This window comes from Salmo salar, chromosome 14 (genome assembly GCF_965601325.2).
Source record: "Salmo salar chromosome 14, fSalSal1, whole genome shotgun sequence".
In the NCBI taxonomy this organism is placed as follows: Eukaryota; Metazoa; Chordata; class Actinopteri; order Salmoniformes; family Salmonidae; genus Salmo; species Salmo salar.
In genome coordinates this window covers 88,056,364-88,075,036 of record NC_138304.1, presented here as the reverse complement: position 1 = coordinate 88,075,036, position 18,673 = coordinate 88,056,364, and the positions used below count along the sequence as shown (strand labels likewise).

General features: G+C 41.8%; 1 protein-coding gene across 1 annotated transcript in view; it reads right to left on the bottom strand.

The window, feature by feature from the left end:
• The window catches only part of LOC106570400 (CUB and sushi domain-containing protein 3), a 738,870-nt gene that overhangs the window by 233,022 nt on the left and 487,175 nt on the right, over nucleotides 1-18,673 (bottom strand). Inside the window, exons 30-32 of the mRNA XM_082961236.1 lie at nucleotides 16,775-16,962; nucleotides 16,253-16,447; nucleotides 15,721-15,837 (exon numbers count right to left, since the gene is read on the bottom strand). Of these exons, the coding sequence (XP_082817362.1) occupies nucleotides 15,721-15,837; nucleotides 16,253-16,447; nucleotides 16,775-16,962 (500 nt within the window). The remainder of the gene's footprint in view (nucleotides 1-15,720; nucleotides 15,838-16,252; nucleotides 16,448-16,774; nucleotides 16,963-18,673) is intronic.

The following is an 18,673-nucleotide window of genomic DNA, read 5'->3' as shown; positions in this document are numbered from 1 at the left end:
TATGAACATTTTAACATCTTGACCATGTTCTGTTATAATATCTACCCGGCACAGCCAGAAGATGACTGGCCACCCCTCATAGCCTGGTTCCTCTTTAGGTTTCTTCCGAGTTTTTCCTATGGAGTTTTTCCTAGCCACCGTGCTCTTTCACATGCATTGCTTGCTGTTTGGGGTTTTAGGCTGGGTTTCTGTACAGCACTTTGAGATATCAGCTGATGTACGAAGGGCTATATAAATACATTTGATTTTGATTTGATATGGCAGGCAAAAACCTGAGAATATTCCAAGCAGGAAGTGGCCTGTCTGAAAATTTGTAGTTCTTCTTTTGATTCTCTATCAAAACTACAGTATCTGTGGGGTTACGTTGCACTTTCTAAGGCTTCCATTGGCTCTCTAAAGCCTTTAGAAAGCGGATTGAGGCGTCTTCTGTCTCTGGGCAGAGTATAGTTGCTCAGTTTCTCAGTGGTCTGCCTGATGACAAAGAGATTGGATATGCGCATTCACGCGAGCCGCTGTTTTTTCTTTTCCTCTTTGAATGAATACACTATTGTCCGGTTGGAATATTATCGCTATTTTACGAGAAAAATAGCATAAAAATTTATTTTAAACAGCGTTTGACATGCTTCTAAGTACGGTAATGGAACAATTTTTTATTATTTTGTCTCGAAATGCGCTCGCGCGTTACCCTTTGGATAGTGACCTGAACGCACGAACAAAACGGAGGTATTTGGACATAACCTGTTAGGGTTAGGGGGCAGTATTGACACGGCTGGATAAAAAATGTACCCGATTTAATCTGGTTACTACTCCTGCCCAGTAACTAGAATATGCATATAATTATTGGCTTTGGATAGAAAACACCCTAAAGTTTCCAAAACTGTTTGAATGGTGTCTGTGAGTATAACAGAACTCACATGGCAGGCCAAAACCTGAGTTGATTCCATGCAGGAAGTGGCCTGTCTGACAATTTCTTCCCCTTCTTGATTATCTCTATCCATTACAAAGGATCTCTGCTGTTACGTGACACATTCCTACGGCTCACATGGGCTCTCAGAAGGCGGCAAAAAGCTGAATCGTGGCTTTGCAGGCTCTGGCTGAAAAAAAGTAGCGCGTTTGGGTAGTGGCTGGTTACAGTACTGTGAGACTCAGGCGCGTGCCCGCGTCGACCGAATGCTTTGTTTTCTTTCCTCTGTTTACCTAAACGGAGATTCCCGGTCGGAATATTATCGCTTTTTTACAAGAAAAATGGCATAAAAATGGATTTTAAACAGCGGTTGACATGCTTCGAAGTACAGTAATGGAATATTTCGAATTTTTTTGTCACGAATTGCGCCAAAGTTTAGTGCTTCATTTAGCTGTGTTTTGGGTTTTTATGACATATATGCTTGCTTGGAAAATGGCTGTGTGATTATTTTGGTCTATGTACTCTCCTGACACAATCTAATATTTTGCTTTCGCTGTAAAGCCTTTTTGAAATCGGACAATGTGGTTAGATTAATGAGAGTCTTATCTTATCTTATTGAAATTATTGCATTTTTGAGGTTTTTGTATTTCGCGCCACGCTGTTCCACTGGCTGTTGAATAGAGTGGGACGGTCACGTCCCACCTAGCCCATAGAGGTTAATCTGGAAGGGCAAGCAACTAGGGGCCGGTGGAAGAGTCTCAAGCGGAAGAGGAAAAAGGGGGAGAAGAAAGGAGGTGAGAGGGGAGAGGCTGGTGTGGTCAAAGGCACTAAGGGACCTTTGCCTGGTGCTGGGGGAGAGGCCCCGACTAGAGAGAAAGGGCAGGTGGTCAGGATGGGAGATGGAAATGAGGAAGAGGACGATGAGGTGGCTTTCTTTTCAGACTCCTCTTCAATGGGTCCAGAGCTGACAGCCAGTCAGGCAAAGGGGTGAAAGTACATGGTGAGGGAACTGTCAAGGTTCCTTAATGAGACTAAAGGGAAAAAAAACTATTGCGATCCAGGAAAGTTTATAAGATGTGTACAACACGCTATGAAAACTGAAGGGCATGGTGTCCTCTCACCAAGGAAACGTTTTAGGTTGAGGAAGTAGTCACAGCCATGCGTAATGGTCTATTTCAGATGCTGTTTAGATTAATATTTTTCTTTTCTGGCACTGGGGATTTTTGAGCTTTGCTATTGGTCTATTTCTTTGCTGGCTTTTCTCCCACTTCTTATGGAGGCTCTTCGGGTAGGCTTGCTTAATATAATTGGCGCCAGAGATGCGGGAAGGAAGTGTTTGTTGAGTGAATATGTGAATGAAGTTGATATTTACAATGACGGCCTACCGGGGAACAGTGGGTTAACTGCCTTGTTCAGGGGCAGAACAACAGATGTTTACCTTGTCAGCTCGGGGATTCGATCGAGCACTTGTAAGAGCTAGGTTCTTCATGCTCAAGGAGATGGATGCTCCAAGCTCCTTCTTCTTTGGTTTGGAAAGACAAACCTGTGAAGCCAAGGGTATGCATTGTCTGCGGCTGTCAGATGAGTGGGTGACCTCTGTGGTGGGGGAGATGCAGGAACGGACTGTGGAGTTTTATACTGAGTTGTATAATAGGGGAGGACTGTGTCATCCTATGTGTGTACAGGTTTTGTTTGCAGTACTCCCTAAGCTCTCTCTGGCACAGAAGGATGAAATGGACATTCCCCTGTTGTCCCATGAACTGGTAGAGGCCGTAACCCAGATGTCCCCCGACCGTGAACTGGGGATTGATGGACTCCCAGTGAAGTTTTATTAAAAACATCTGGGGAATAATTCGCCTGGATTTCTTTTGCGCATTGCGTGAGTGCGACGGGATAGAGCTGCCGTCGGGCGGCTATGACTCTCCTGCCCAAAAAAAGAGGACTTTTGTGAACTTAAGAACTGGAGGCCTGTGGCATTGCTCTGTGCGGGCTACAATATATTTGCCAATGTCCTCGCTAACAGACTGAAGTCCCATCTGGACTCTATAGTACACAAGGACCAGACATATTGTGTACCGGGACGCTCAATCACGGACAGCTTGTTCTTAATCAGGGATATGTTGGACTCCTATGGCCTATTTATTGCCGACCTCCTCATGCCTTTTGCACACACTGAATATAGACTTTATATTTTTTCTACTGTGTCATTGACTTTTTTATTGTGTTATTGGCTTGTTTATTGTTTACTCCATGTGTAACTCTGTGTTGTTGTCTGTGTCACACTGCTTTGCTTTATCTTGGCCAGGTCGCAGTTGTAAATGAGAACTTGTTCTCAAATAGCCTACCTGGTTAAATAAAGGTGAAATAAAAAAAAACTTGTCGAGAGTTTCTAATGTGAACTTTGGACTGGTCTCTTAAGACCAAGAGAAGACTTTTGATAGAGTGGACCATAAGTATCTGTTTAATGTGATGTCTGTGTTTGAGGAAAGGTTTTTGGCTTGTGTGAAGATGTATGCTGGACGTCATGTATGGTCAAGGTGGGAGGGGCGCGCAGTAGGCCAGGCTGAGTGAGGTAGGGAATTAGACAAGGATGCCCTATATCGGGGCAGTTATATACACTAGCCATTAAGCCTTTTTGGGGCCTCCTACGCAAGAGACTGCAGGGAGTGTGCTGGACAGGCATGGGCATGTTGACAGGCATAGCAGTGTCGGTATATGCAGATTACGTTTCTGTGATGGACAGGGATGGGCAGGACATGCAGGCACTAGAGACTAGTCTGAAGGTGTACGAGAGAGCTTTGTCAGCGAAAGTGAACTGGGGCAAGAGCAAAACTCTGTTATGCAGGGCCTTGAGGGATTTGCAGTGGGGTTGTGAAGGGCTTAACATTTTGGGGGTGTACCTGGACTTGGAGAGGTGGGTCACAAAGAACTGGGTGGGGCTTTCACAGGCAGTGGTGTCAAGATTGGCCAGGTGGAGGTGTCTCCTGTCCCAAGTGTCATATAGAGGGAGGGTGCTGATAATCAACAACCTGGCGGCATCCTCCCTGTGGCATAAATTGGTTGTTCTCAACCTGGTGGATTTCTTTCTGGTTACCGGCTGAGGGCAGTGTTGTACATGTCCGTCCACAAAGAAGGACAGGGCCTGGTGGAACTAGAAAGCAGGGTGGCTGCATTCTGACTAAAGGCGGCGCAGAGACTGCTGTACCATACTGATGTCAACTGGAGGGAACCTGCATGCATGCTGCTGCCAAAGGGGGAGGGGCCACCAATGTTTCCGCCACTGCAGGTGACGGCAGAAACTGGGGACTGGCAAGGGGGTATGGAGGACTTGTTGGACTTTAACACTCTGAGCCTGGGGTAGTTTGAGTGTGTGGAAGCAGTGGTGTAAAGTATTTAAGTAAAAATACTTGAAAGTACTATTTAAGTAGTTTTTTGGGTTATCTGTACTTTACTATTTATATTTTTGCCTACTTTAACTTTTTTTTTTTACTTTTACTTCACTACAATCCTAAAGAAAATTATTGTCACGGGTATCGTTGGTGAAGGAGGACCAAAATGCAGCAGGACTGTGTTTGTTCATTTTGAACATTTATTAAATCAAAACGAACACAAAAACAACAAACAAGAGAACGAACGATCCACTGACAGTCTGGCAAGGCACAAGGCTAAACACAGAACAATTTCCCACAAACACACAGACAAACACACCCAACTAATATAGGACTTCCAATCAAAGGCAACACCACACAGCTGCCTTCAATTGGAAGTCCACCCCAATTAACTCCACATAGAAACACACTTACTAGACTACACATAGAAATACATAAACATAGACCATAAACCAAAAACCCCGGAAATACTAAATCAAACACCCTTTTACCAAAACACCACCCCGGACCACATAAAACAAATACCCTCTGCCACGTCCTGACCAAACTACAATAACAATTAACCCTTATACTGGCCAGGACGTGACAATTATATACTTTTTACTCTAGATTTTCCCTGGCACCCAAAAGTACTCGTTACATTTTGAATGCTTAGCAGAACAGGAAAATTATCAAATTCACACATTTATCAAGAGAACTTCCCTGGTCATCCCTACTGCCTCTGATCTGAATGACTCACTAAACACATGCTTCGTTTGTAAATGATGTCTGAGTGTTGGAGCATGCCCCTGGCTATCAGTAAATTAAAATAAACAAGAAAATTATGCCGTCTGGTTTGCTTAATATAAGGAATTTGAAATGATTTACACTTTTACTTTTACTTTTGATACTTAAGTATATTTCAAACCAAATACTTTTAGACTTTGAATCAAGTAGTATTTTACTGGTAGACTTTCACTTTTACTTGAGTCATTTTCTAGTAAGGTGTCTTCACTTTTACTCAAGTATGATAATTGGGAACTTTTTCCACCACTGGGTGGGAAGTAAAGCCCTTTACAACCTCTGTATTAAGGTGAGGAACATTAGGAGCCTACCAGGAGTTAAGGCACATCAGTGGCAGGAGGTATGTGGGTCAGAGAGTATTGTGGGTTTTAGATAGAGGGGGCTCTACAAACCCCCAGTACCAAAGAGGTCAGGGGACCTCCAGTGGAGGGTTCTACATGGAGCCCTGGCCACTAATAGCTTGTTGGCAAGGGGCGACACGGGAGTCGGACAGGGGTGTCCTTTCTGTGTCATGAGTGAAACTGTGCATCATGTGTTTTCTGTGTGCGCCAGGTTAATGCCATTAATGTCTTTGTTGGAATGTCTGTTTGAGCGGTTGGGGGTGGAGTTTAATGTCGGGATGTTTATAATGGGGTAGAGGTATTCGAATAAGGAAAAGGCCAAATGTGTGTTGTTGAATTTTCTGTTTGCTCAGGCAAAGTTGGCTATTTGGCTAACAAGGAGAAACAGGGTCAAAGGTGGGGGGATAACAGACCCTTTACTAATATTTAATTGGATGGTCTTTGTGCGCCCTAGGGTGGAATTTGAGTTCTATAAAATGATAAAAAGTGTGGAGATGTTTCAGGAGATATGGTGTGTCGGGAGGCCATCTGTATAGCTGGAGAAGATGGGTTAGATATACGGTTATAGAAGTGATGAGGTTTTGGTTATTGTGATGGGGGATATTCTCTCTCTCTCTCTCTCTCTCTCTCTCTCTCTCTCTCTCTCTCTCTCAAGCCTTTGGTGCACAAAGAGTCAACAATGGCATAACACAATAGTAGAATGCATTTTCATATAAATGTATGAAAAGTTCAATAGGTTAATGGCATGGGTTAATGTTTCTCTCTTTTAACCAACATGCACATCAGCTCGATTATGCAACAACTAGACAGCTCAGTCAATATAATTCAAGTTAATCGCCAACAACAACTGCTCCACGGGTTCCGGTAATGTGGACGTCGATTAAGGCAGCCCACATCACCTCTCTGATTCAGAGGGTTTGGGTTAAAAGCAGGAAACACATTTTGGTTGAATGCCCTCAGTTGTGCTACTGACTAGGTTTTTCCTTTCCCTTATTAGCCTTAAATGGGCTGGAGATGATGGCAGACAGCCCATCAGTAAAAAAACAACATAATGGTGAAATGATCCCCTTGGTAACAGCAGCAGCAATCATGTGGTGGAAGTGTGTGCTTTCATGCGTGTATGTTTTGTGTGTGTTCTGCTGCCTGGCATTGCAGTCGTCTACTGTTGGTGGGACTGTAAATGTCAATGTAGTATATTATATATGATTATATTTGATGCTAATTGCGAATAATGCATCCCCAGGTTGTTTAGTAACAGGTTTAATCCAAATCAATTGCCTTTTAACACCAGAATAACCTGAGTGAGTGAGAGAAAAAGATGATAGACTGAAAAAGGACAACAGACATTATGAAACAAAGAATAAAGAAAAATGTCTGCAGGTGATTTAAACGACTATACAAACGTAATCTGAATATAGGAGGCTATAACAATATTGGACAGTCAAGCCAGTGTATTGAATATTCAACATTCCAACTCTTTTCTACAATTAAAGGGATAGTTCACTTAAATGTGAGTGGAATGGCGTGGTAGGAGAAGAGGAAGATCTCTCCATTGATTTTACATGGTGTGCCTGAGGCCAGAGAGAGAGAATGAGATAAAGAGAGAGAGAGGGGGGCAGAAAGGGGTGAGAGAGAAAGAGAGTGATGGGAGAGAGAGAGAGAGAGAGAGAGAGGAGGGGAGAGAAGCACTTTCACTCTCTGCTCTCTCTCCTTCTACATTAATCATCTGCTAGACCAAACTTGTCATTGTCTGAAATATTGCTGCTGTCATTCTTTGTGACAAAATAATGAAACATTAAAAAAAATGCTGCAGAACAGTGCATTCTTTAACATTGGTGGCTCTGGGTTCGGGGGAAATGAATGAATGGGTGAGTGGTAGGGATGGGCATTTGACCTTTTTGGACTGTTCGAGTACTTGCATGATTTCTTTTTCCGTACTCGAGTACCCACCCCCGCCAAAAAGAAGAAGCTATTTTTAGAACAGAAGACCAGCACTGAAAAAAAAGTGAATTTATCTACATGCCAACAGTGCGCAACAATGCCTAATTTATCATAACCATTACAGATAACAAATCCTAATTGCTAAATTGCCTCATATATATTCAGTCAATAAAAAAACATGTGGCATTTTCATGTATTGAAACTGTAAAATCAACTTTTTATATTGTTACGGTGCACAGTTTCTGTGTTGTTGTGGGTTTGTATGTGTGTGTATTTCAGGAAATGGCTTCCTGGAATCCTAAAGCAGCTGATTGGTTGGCTCCATCGCTGATTGGAGCTCTGACCCCTCCCTCTCGTCAGGGGAAACAGCTGTCTCTTCAATTACTAACTCCTTCTCCTGCTAGATAAAAGCCAGTGTTCCTCCCTCAGGGAGGAGAGCTTCTTTTTATGTCCTGTGTTGGTCAATGAAAGTTTTGTTGATATTATTTTGTAGCTGCTCCTTCAGAGGTATGTGTATGCCAATAGGTCTTAGTGTTTTTAGTTAATTGAAATTGTTCACTTAAATTATTCTGTTTAATTTGTTCCCAGGGGGGGAAGGGGAACCCACCTTGGGAGTGTTTAGGCAAGAGGCCTGCGGGCATACATAACCCGTAGTATTTAATCTGTCTATGCATACTAGGTAAGATCTGAGCGGACCATCCCCTGTATTTTGGTTAGCGCGCCAGGTGGTGCTTAAGGTTAGGTAAGAAGTGGGAAGGCAGGTAAGGTAGGAGAGGGGACTCTAACTTTTACTTTCTTTGCTTTGGTTCCATCCAGCCCCTTTTCCCCACATTACTGTGTTAAGGAATAATAAATTCCCTGTAAATGGTATTTTTCTCTGCTTCTGTCGTCCTTCCCCGCACCTACGATCATATACTTTAACTCCATGGGGAGTTGAGATGTAGCGGGGTGTTATGTTCCCAAGAGGAGCACGTAACAATATTATATCGTTGAACAAAGTATATCAAAAAGGTAGTAACCTCAACAGTGTGGCGCTTGCTTGTAGAAGCCTATTGCTGTGCAATGGCATAGCCTTGTTTTGTTAATTTAGCAGACAAGAAGCTCTTATTTCGCAAGCACTTATCACAGTCATACCTATTTTATAGTAAAAAACAAGATGTAATATAACAGAATAAAATTGAACAGAAGTGATGTGCATCTTGCGTCTGGAATAGTTATTCTCAAAGAGTGATAATTTGAAATGTGGCTCAATTTGTCGAGTTGAAAGACACTTTTTTGGACTTACAAACCAAAACCGTTCTTCCTTTCGATATACAGACGTTTGATGAGTTTATTCTGTTCTTTGGAATTTCCAAAATGGATTAACATATCCATATTGGATACTGCATGGCGATGAATTATGGCCACGACATCTGTTTGAGTGGGTCTGTTAAACTCTGATGCCCTATGGTGGCATTTTCTAAACGCATAATATTGTATACTACCCTCATAAAATGTTGGTTTCAAAACTATAAGTCCTACAAACACTGTTTAGTACTGTTAGTAAGGTAAGAACTATGGGATTCAGATTAACCTGTTAGGGACAGACGTTCCGCTAGCGGAACGCCTCACCAATATCCAATGGTATAGCGTGGCGCAAATTACAAATACCTAAAAAATGCAAAAACTTAAATTTTTCAAACATATGACTATTTTACACCATTTTAAAGACAAGACTCTCCTTTATCTAACCACATTGTCCGATTTCAAAAAGGCTTTACAACGAAAGCAAAACATTAGGTTATGTCAGGAGAGTACCCTCCCAAAAATAATCACACAGCCATTTTCAAAGCAAGCATATATGTCACAAAAACCAAAACCACAGCTAAATGCAGCACTAACCTTTGATGATCTTCATCAGATGACACTCCTAGGACATTATGTTATACAATACATGCATGTTTTGTTCAATCAAGTTCATATTTATATCAAAAACCAGCTTTTTACATTAGCATGTGATGTTCAGAACTAGCATACCCATCGCAAACTTCCGGTGAATTTACTAAATTACTCACGATAAACGTTGACAAAAAACATAACAATCATTTTAAGAATTATAGATACAGAACTCCTTTTTGCAATCGCGGTGTCAGATTTTAAAATAGCTTTTCGGTGAAAGCACATTTTGCAATATTCTGAGTACATAGCCCGGCCATCACGGCTAGCTAATTTGACACCCACCAAGTTTGGCCCTCACCAAACTCAGATTTACTATAAGAAAAATTGGATTACCTTTGCTGTTCTTTGTCAGAATGCACTCCCAGGACTTCTACTTCAACAACAAATGTTGTTTTGGTTCGAAATAATACATAGTTATATCCAAATAGCTCCGTTTTGTTCGAGCGTTCAAGTCACTAGCCGAAGGGTGATGCGCCGGCGCATTTCGTGACAAAAAATGTCGAAATATTCCATTACCGTACTTTGAAGCATGTCAAACGCTGTTTAAAATACATTTTTATGCTATTTTTCTCGTAAAATAGCGATAATATTCCAACCGGGCGACGTTGTATTCATTCAAACACTGAAAGAAAAAATGGAGTCGTCTCGTGCACGCGCGCTCCAGTGTCATTGTTCTCAGAAGGACCACTCACAAAAAACCCTGCTGTTTTTCGCCGAGAGACTGGAGAGCTCTCATTCCACTTTCTGGCGCCTTCTGAGAGTCAATGAAAGCCTTAGAAAATGTCACGTTACAGCAGAGATGCTGTATTTTTGATAGAGATGCCCTAGAAGGAGAACAAATTGTCAGACAGGGCACTTCCTGTATAGAATCTTCTCAGGTTTTGGCCTGCCATATGAGTTCTGTTATACTCACAGACACCATTCAAACAGTTTTAGAAACTTTAGAGTGTTTTCTATCCAAATCTACTAATTATATGGGCAGGAGTAGTAACCAGATTAAATCGGGTACATTTTTTATCCGCCGTGAAAATACTGCCCCTTATCCCAAACAGGTTTTAAGGTGTTTGTGACTACCACAGAGACAATTTCATTAAATATTTATATAAATCAGCATGTTGTGGATAAGACATTCGAAAGTCTAGGTTGAGATAAAATATGTCACCAGCTACTGTCCCAAAAAGGAATTCTCAGACATGCACAAATTCCCATTGGCACACAGCCATTTTAAAAGTGCAGGGCTTGTGCAACGTGCCATACCTTCATGTTTTGTCTTAAAGGAATGAGGAGAAAGCTGAAGTCTCTACCTATCCATTTTATGTATATATACTGTATGCTATGACGGATTTCCAGTTCGTCCACTAGATTGCAGTAGGAGATCACATGACGTCTCTTTGCCACTTGAAACCAGTTGTATCTGGTTTGGGTAGTGAGTGAGTCACTATGCCTTAATGGTTGAACGGATTTAAGCCTGACATCTTAAAATGACCTTAGCAATCAGCACTTTCAAGTTCTGGATTTGTTTTCATTTTTAAATAAGACACAGACAGTTGAAGACACTTTAAACTTATTTTATCACTCACTTTTCCTATTGTAAATGGTGAGCTAGATAAACAGTGCATGTGGAGGATGCATACAAGGTAATGTGGATGGAGAAGGAAATGCAATGACCATCAGGGTGTACCCTTTCCATGCATACTAAATGTTTGCACTTTTGGTGACTTGATCTACATTACAAACTTTACGGCCTTTATGGGGGGGGTGGGGGGTTCTTATGCTAGCAGTAAGATTTTGATTTACAAAAATACAAGGCCTGTAGCTTTCAAATGACATGTCACTTTCTATTTTCTGATTATAAAAAAATATTAAACACATTAATAAACACAAAAAACATTTTTTTTATTTGACCTTCATTTAACCAGGTAGGTCAGTTGAGAACAAGTTCTCATTTACAACAGTGACCTGGCCAAGATAAAGCAAAGCAGTGCAACAAAAACAACACAGAGTTACACATAAACAAACATACAGTCAATAACACTAATGAAAAATCTATGTACAGTGTGTGCAAATGTAGAAGATTAGGGAGGTAAGGCAATAAATAGGCTATAGAGGCAAAATAATTTAGAGCAGTGAACCCATAGGATTAACACTTTACCTCAGAAAGGCTAGAGTCTGAGCCACCTTCAGAGTAGGAGTGCTGATCTAGGATTTCATATTATGAAGAGATGCTATAAATGTACTGTGCCGTTGTTGCTCAAAAATTGACCAATTCTAGCAAAAACTTTAGCTATTGTCCCAGACGACTAAGCTGGTTGCAATGACTTCATTATTGCAACCAGTTATCCTGCTGGGCTAGTGAAATGAGAATTCAGCCTTCCCACCGTTAGCATTGTTTGTCAGAGGGAACAACAAATTGCGATGCCTGCATCTTGTAACAATCTGTTTGTGTGTGTGTATGTGTGTGTGCATTCATAGATATGTGTGTGTATGCATCTGTGTATTTGTCTGTCTGTGTGTGTGCGTGCGTGCATTTATAGATGTGTATGTATGCATCTGTGTATGCGTCTGTATGTATGTGTGTGTGTTTGTGCATGCGTCCATGGAAGTGTGTATGTCTTTCTATGTGTGTGTTGTGGTCCCTTGCTACTGATGTTCTACCAGTGATTTATGTCCAGAATGTGCTGCTCACAGTGATCAAAGATCAGGTCAATCAAAACCAATGGCAGATAAAGCAGAGGCGCACAAAAGATGCTGTCTAAGATTACTGTCTATGTTAATATCCATGATACCTATTACCTTCAGATGAAAATCCAGTGAAATCACTGAACCTTGGCTACCCGTTAGCTACCCGTTAGCTCCCCGTTAGCTCCCCGTTGGCTCCCCGTTGGCTCTCTGTTGGCTCCCCATTGGCTCCCCGTTGGCGCCCTGTTAGCTCCCCGTTGTCTCCCCGTTGGCTCCCCGTTGGCTACCTGTTAGCTCCCTGTTGGCTCCCTGTAGACTCCCTGTTGGCTACCTGTTAGCTCCCCGTTAGCTCCCTGTTGGCTACCCGTTCGCTCCCCGTTAGCTCCCCGTTGGCTACCTGTTAGCTCCCCGTTAGCTCCCTGTTGGCTACCCGTTAGCTCCCTGTTAGCTCCCCGTTGGCTACCTGTTAGCTCCCCATTAGCTCCCCATTAGCTCCCCGTTGGCTCCCTGTTGGCTACCTGTTAGCTCCCCGTTAGCTCCCTGTTGGCTCCTGTTGGTCGTGCATTACACAGAAAGGCAAACATACATCTTGGGAACAAACTTCTCCATCTCCAATCTATTTATGTCTTTATTGATCTCGTTCAAGTGAATTGTATTTGTGTTTTGCCATGGGAGAAGAGAACCTGAAGGTTTACAGTCTTCACTTGGACCTAACGCAGGAGCTAGAATAGGCTTACTAACGCTCTCATGAATCCTGGCACATTTCAGATAACCTTGTCTTCAGATGTGTCTACCCCAAAAGTCCACGTGACAGAGATATGCTATGTAGTTTGTGACAGAAAAACGCTTGCATATTTTAATATAGTGATTAGAGCACATTCGGCCAATTGTAGCCAGCAATCAATTATCCTCCACATTGTTTACTAAGCCTGATGGTTTCAAGTCCAATGTCTTAATCATATCAAATTAAATGACTGATATTCATTACATTACAACTATACTGTGGAGGTATCGGGGTAATAGGACACACACACACACACACACACACACACACACACACACACACACACACACACACACACACACACACACACACACACACACACACACACACACACACACACACACACACACACACACACACACAAAGTCTATAACACAAAGGCTATAAATAAACGCAATGCATTCTATAGACATGGATATAGACATTTATAACAGTTACAGCCAGAGACAACAGTTAACAGTACCAAGTGAGTGTTAAGAAGGGCTGTTGAAGAGTCAATCCCCTTTGAGCAAATCCACACCACAAAAGAGCCAGGCTTTTTGTATCTGGCTTTAGAGAACAAATTCACTCCTTTTAAATGGATATCTCTGGGTTTGAGAGAGCAGTATTGTGAACTCCGAGTTAGAGGACTGACAGGACTGGGTCACACAGAGGGATAGAAATGAGAAATAATCCTCACAACAACCCTTCCCATTGCCCCCCACTGTCTGAGCAAAACTCTACTGAGTAACCTGAGTTATATCTGTATTGTGTTTGGCACACATAATCAACTATTTTCTTTCAAACAATCAGCTTTAAAGCACATTACTAAACTAATGGTGGTGAAGCTTAAAATATTAAGAGTAACAGTGACATAAATATTTGTTAAATACCATTTGTTGTTGTTGTTACCTGTAGGTCTAAGCCCTTAGATCACAATATCTAGCTAACTTATGGAATTGTTTTAATAGGATTATACAATGCATCATTTAGCCATTTGATTTAGAATTTTAGGACCCCAGTATGTATCAAAAGATTTTTTGATGAAACATTGAATTTGGCCTTTACTGCTATTGCTCATAGAAACACATTAAATGACACGTGTACATGGCAAAACAGACAGTCCAAAAAGAAATCATAAGGGTCAAGATTTTGAATTGTCTGTCCTATTTCTGAGAGATATAAGAAAAACAACAACAAAAATTTGACCCATGTTTTGTCACGTTATTTGTGACACATTTGACCCCCTATGCACTTTTTGCTATTTTTACAGCCTGATACTGGGTTAACTTCAGACTTTCGTGTTTGTGAGAGTCGCCCCTTTCCATATTGGTGACATATTAGTTTGTAGCTCCAATGGTTCGGTCAATCTAGACAGTCGGTTTTGTGAGAAAACCTCTTCGAAATGAGGACGTCCATGACAGAGTTCAGACGACTGTCGTAAAGCTTGTGGATGTCGTAGAGTCAAAACTGTCGTGTTTGTGAGATCTTTCATTGGTGTTGACTTATTAGTTTGTAGCTCACACGGATCGGGTTTTACAGACAATTGTGACAATTGTACGGATCGTATTGTGTAGAAAAAGGCCACTTTAACAAGCCCTATGTTATGGAATAGGCACAAAGAGAGGACTGAGCTGCAGTCACTACAAGAAACGGTAAGTCTCTAGCATAAACACACAGGGAGCTGTTCAATATTCAAAATGACGTCACCGTGTGATGCACAGGTGCATCAATCAACTCTAGGGGCGTTACATATGAGCGTCTACTAAATGACCAAAATGTAGAGCAAAATGTTGACCAGGGCCCATAGGGTAGTATTTAGGATGCGCCCCATGACTTTGTACACCACCTCAGAGACAGGCCATGGTTGCTGTCCAAATGTAACACAATTTACTTTTCTACTACATTATTTTCGCTGATTGATTAAGACAGGCAGTGTAAATCAAGTGCAATGGTATTGTAACACTTTGCAATTTAACAAGCTAGCATGCTGAAACGTCAATCTTTTCATTAAATTTACAGTGTTAACTCACATAACACGATGCATTGAAAACTATTGGAAGAGAGACCAATCAGTGAAAAACAGTCATCTTAACCACATGAAAGGATATATGAGCATTAGAATAAAGATTTGGAGTTGATATAATTATCAAATACAGTGTGCTACATCCCAATTAATGGGTGTTGGATGGAGAAACATTTGAAGACAGATCACATCCACCTGATGTAAAATCACTATTATGCCTCACCCTCTGGTGAGACAAGTCCTAACGCCATTAAAAGCTTTTTAAAACTGCACATCACAGCAAATCGCCGGCTTGTTGCTTAGTTACAAGTGCGCACCACTTTGCTGTTTCTGACCCTGCCCAACATACAACGAATCCTAATAAAGTACGACACATCTAATTCATCCACTCTGAGAGTTTTCTTATAACCACCTCTGAGGGACAATACTGATGAAAGAATGAAATGGGATGAAGAACACAAAAATATTTATACAGCAGAAGCCAATGTCATCAAATCGTGGCCTAATATCAAGATGAAATGGCAAAAATGTTCCAAAGCGATGATGGATGTGTTGAACTTTTTCAACATCGATGTTTGGCATAAAAAATGCATGAAATTGAAATCTGCTATGAAGCAAAGAAGACTGCTACAGTATTTTCAGTGAAGTCCATCTTTTGTTAAAAAAAAACGTTCACAGACTATCATGAATTCCCACCACATTGATCTTATTTCATACCAAAGGTCTCGACGATTAAGTTTATACTGTATGTGTCCTTACCAAACTTAGGTGGCACGGAGTTGGCAGCAAATCTGTCTTTTACGAAAGACTGTTAAGAGTTCATGCCACCTCCAGCATATGTCAGACCAAACATATCCCAAGCACAAGTGTCAGGACGTGTGTCCTTACCAAAGTCCCGAGCTTATCAAGGTCATTTCACTCAAATTTGAATGAATTGTATAACTGTGTGTACTTACCGAACTCTCGTGGCACGGAGATGGAGTACACACAGCTGTGTCCTGAGGTGTAGTTGCGGGGGAAGTTAGGAGACAGCACCGTGCCCTCTGACCCTGTGGAACGACTCCCACACGGTGCTGGGGAACACAAACAGACACACTGAGCACCGCTCAACTTCTAATGTACCTCTCTGAAGGAGCATCTAGCTCACATTTATTCAATACATTGGCCATGCGAAGTCTTCCAGAAACGAGCAGCATGGAACACACACAAGGATTACACAGACAGCTTAGCAGTCTAGTCTTATGATTATCTTCCGTGTGCTTATATGTGTGCTGTAAGTCATATTGATTGTTTTACAGTGGCTACTACAACTTTTGGGCAATCCTTTTACCCCCATCTTTTTCCCCACAAATTGTTTTATTGGATTTTTCTCCCAGCTCAGTAAACATCCTAACAGATTTATTTCCTTTAGTACACTGCTATGACCATATCTAACGGCCTTTCTCTAGCTTCATCAGGTTGGCCTATGTCAGTATGCATGTTTTGTACCTTGACAGCTGGGCAGCACCCTGTTCCAGCCGGGCCTGCCGTCGTCCCCCATGATGCAGGTGAGCGTGGAGTAGCCCTGGAGAACGTATCCCGACTCGCAGTAGAACGTCACGGTGGAACCCAGCTTGTAGTCGCTGCCCAACCTGGTCCCGTTCATCACACTGCCTGGATCAAAGCACGACTCACGCAGCTTGGCTGAAGCGGGGAAAGATATATATACACATACAGTATATAACAAAAAAGCTTTAATAGTAGTGTGTACAGCAGATGCAAATAGGTAACACAGGCAGTGAGGGAGTTTCTTTGTTGAAAGATGTTGAGGAGAGTTTAACAAAACTCATAATTCAAATGCTAAAACATTGTATCCACCTCTACTATCAGAATACTGTGGATAGAAAACATTTGGATTCTCATTACACATTCTGCACATACAAAACAATGAAAGGAAACAATGCACATGTCTGACGTTGGTATAGGAACCAATTTAAACAGCTAAGCAGAAACGTTCCCCTGTCCTACTACCTTTGTATTCCAGGTGGAAACCGGTGTAGCTGACAGAGCCATCGCTGCGGAAAGCCAGGTGCATGGTGTTGGAGCTGCTCTCGATCCTCTCCGGAAGCTTGCTGTCCTGAAAGCTACCAATCAGAGGGCTGTTGCTGTCTGGGCCGTCGTAGATATACAGGAAGTCATAGTTGGGCTCAATGCTGAAACTAGAGGGAGGGATAGAGAGAGAGAGAGTAAGAGAGAGTAAGAGAGAAAGAGACAAATCAGATCAAAGACTCCATCCAATTCCCCCGCCATACCATATCTGGAGGAGCGTGTTCTTTTTTTAGAAAACCCTTTTAGAGAAACTCTCTCTCTTTCTGCTGAGCTTGTTTGGGTTTCAATTCATCTGTCTGTGCGCCGTATACAGTAATACATCAAATCAAATCGGCAGAGATGACTAGAAAATACTGTCTGCTTTCATGGCCTTGTGTGCACGGTCGAGGTGGGAGGTTAGAGACAACACTCAAAAGGCCCCGCGATTCACACATTGACACACAGTGGCAGATGCCTCAGATGCCTGTGTCTACCTAATGCCACAGACGCTAATGAATAGATTCCTCAGATCATCTGTAACCTCTCCTCTCTATGGGTCTCAGCTGTGGAGCCGGACAACATGATGATATCCCCCTTTACCCAGTTAGCGGTTGCTAGCGCTCCATTAATTTCCCTTATCTGTGCTGTGGGAAAACGCTAACACTAAGGATGCTAGCATCTATAAATACCCGGGGAGTGTAATTGCTTTGGTATAGTCAAAGATGAGGCACTTATCCTATTGAGCTGCAACCTCATCACAAAAGTTTGTCTACTAACAGCTCCTCTCCCATGCTCCGCATTTTCGAGAATGAGTGTGTGCGTGTGCTGTGTTTGTGGGTGTGTGTGTTTGTGTGTGCGTTTTCTCTATCAGGGAAGTTCATTTACGTAAGAGACATTTGGAGGTGTATTTTCTTTAATAATATTTCTGAAAGAGTACGCTAAGTGATATTGCCACACTTCAATGAGCCTGTATCTAAGGCTAAGGGCTCATTGTAAGATAATAGAAATCCAAACATGGGGGGGAAACTCCTGCTCTACACCATATTAATAAAGTCATTAAATGTTGATAACCAGATGTGTTCAGATGTTTTTTTTAGTTTAGCCTCTGGAGCTGTCACTCAACCAATTTTACTTGGTAGCTAACGAATACGCGGCGAAGATAATACCCAATTTGGTGACAATGACAATGAAATCCAAATTTGACACCTTGCCAATGCAATGGGTCCCTTTTTACTATATAATATTACACTGCTGCAGTTACAAAGGGTGTCCCCCAGGGCTCGGTGCTGGGCCTCCTTATTCCTCACCATGTCAACCCTGACTTTTTTTTACAATATATTAATATTAATTTTCTCTATTTTGATTGGGAACATATTTAATGTGGTGGTCTTTTTGGGGAGAATAGTGTCAGTAATGGAGTGTATAATGGAGTGTATAATGGTCGTCTGCGAGATAGAACAAAATAAAAGGCTTTTCATTAGAGAACCCTGGTTAACCCTGTACCACCGTCCCACTGCCAATAGCCACTTTTCCACTGTACTGTGTTATTTACTTCATTGTTTTGTGGGATAGGACCATTCAAATGAGAAGAGAGCTCACTTTACACACCAGATGAAACTGTCTAACCGGTGGAACCAAAATGGCTGCCTGATACTGGTCGCTTGAAAACTGCTGTGTCATCATCACTGCAGTGGCTTGCTTTCAGCTCAAATATAATTTTTTATTTTTTTTAATACAACTAAGGAGATGTTACTTTTATCTCACCCCCTCTCTTTCTTTATTTTTCTGTCTTGCACTATTTCTTTCTCTCTCTCCTCAATCTCTCACCCTTAGTCCTCAATC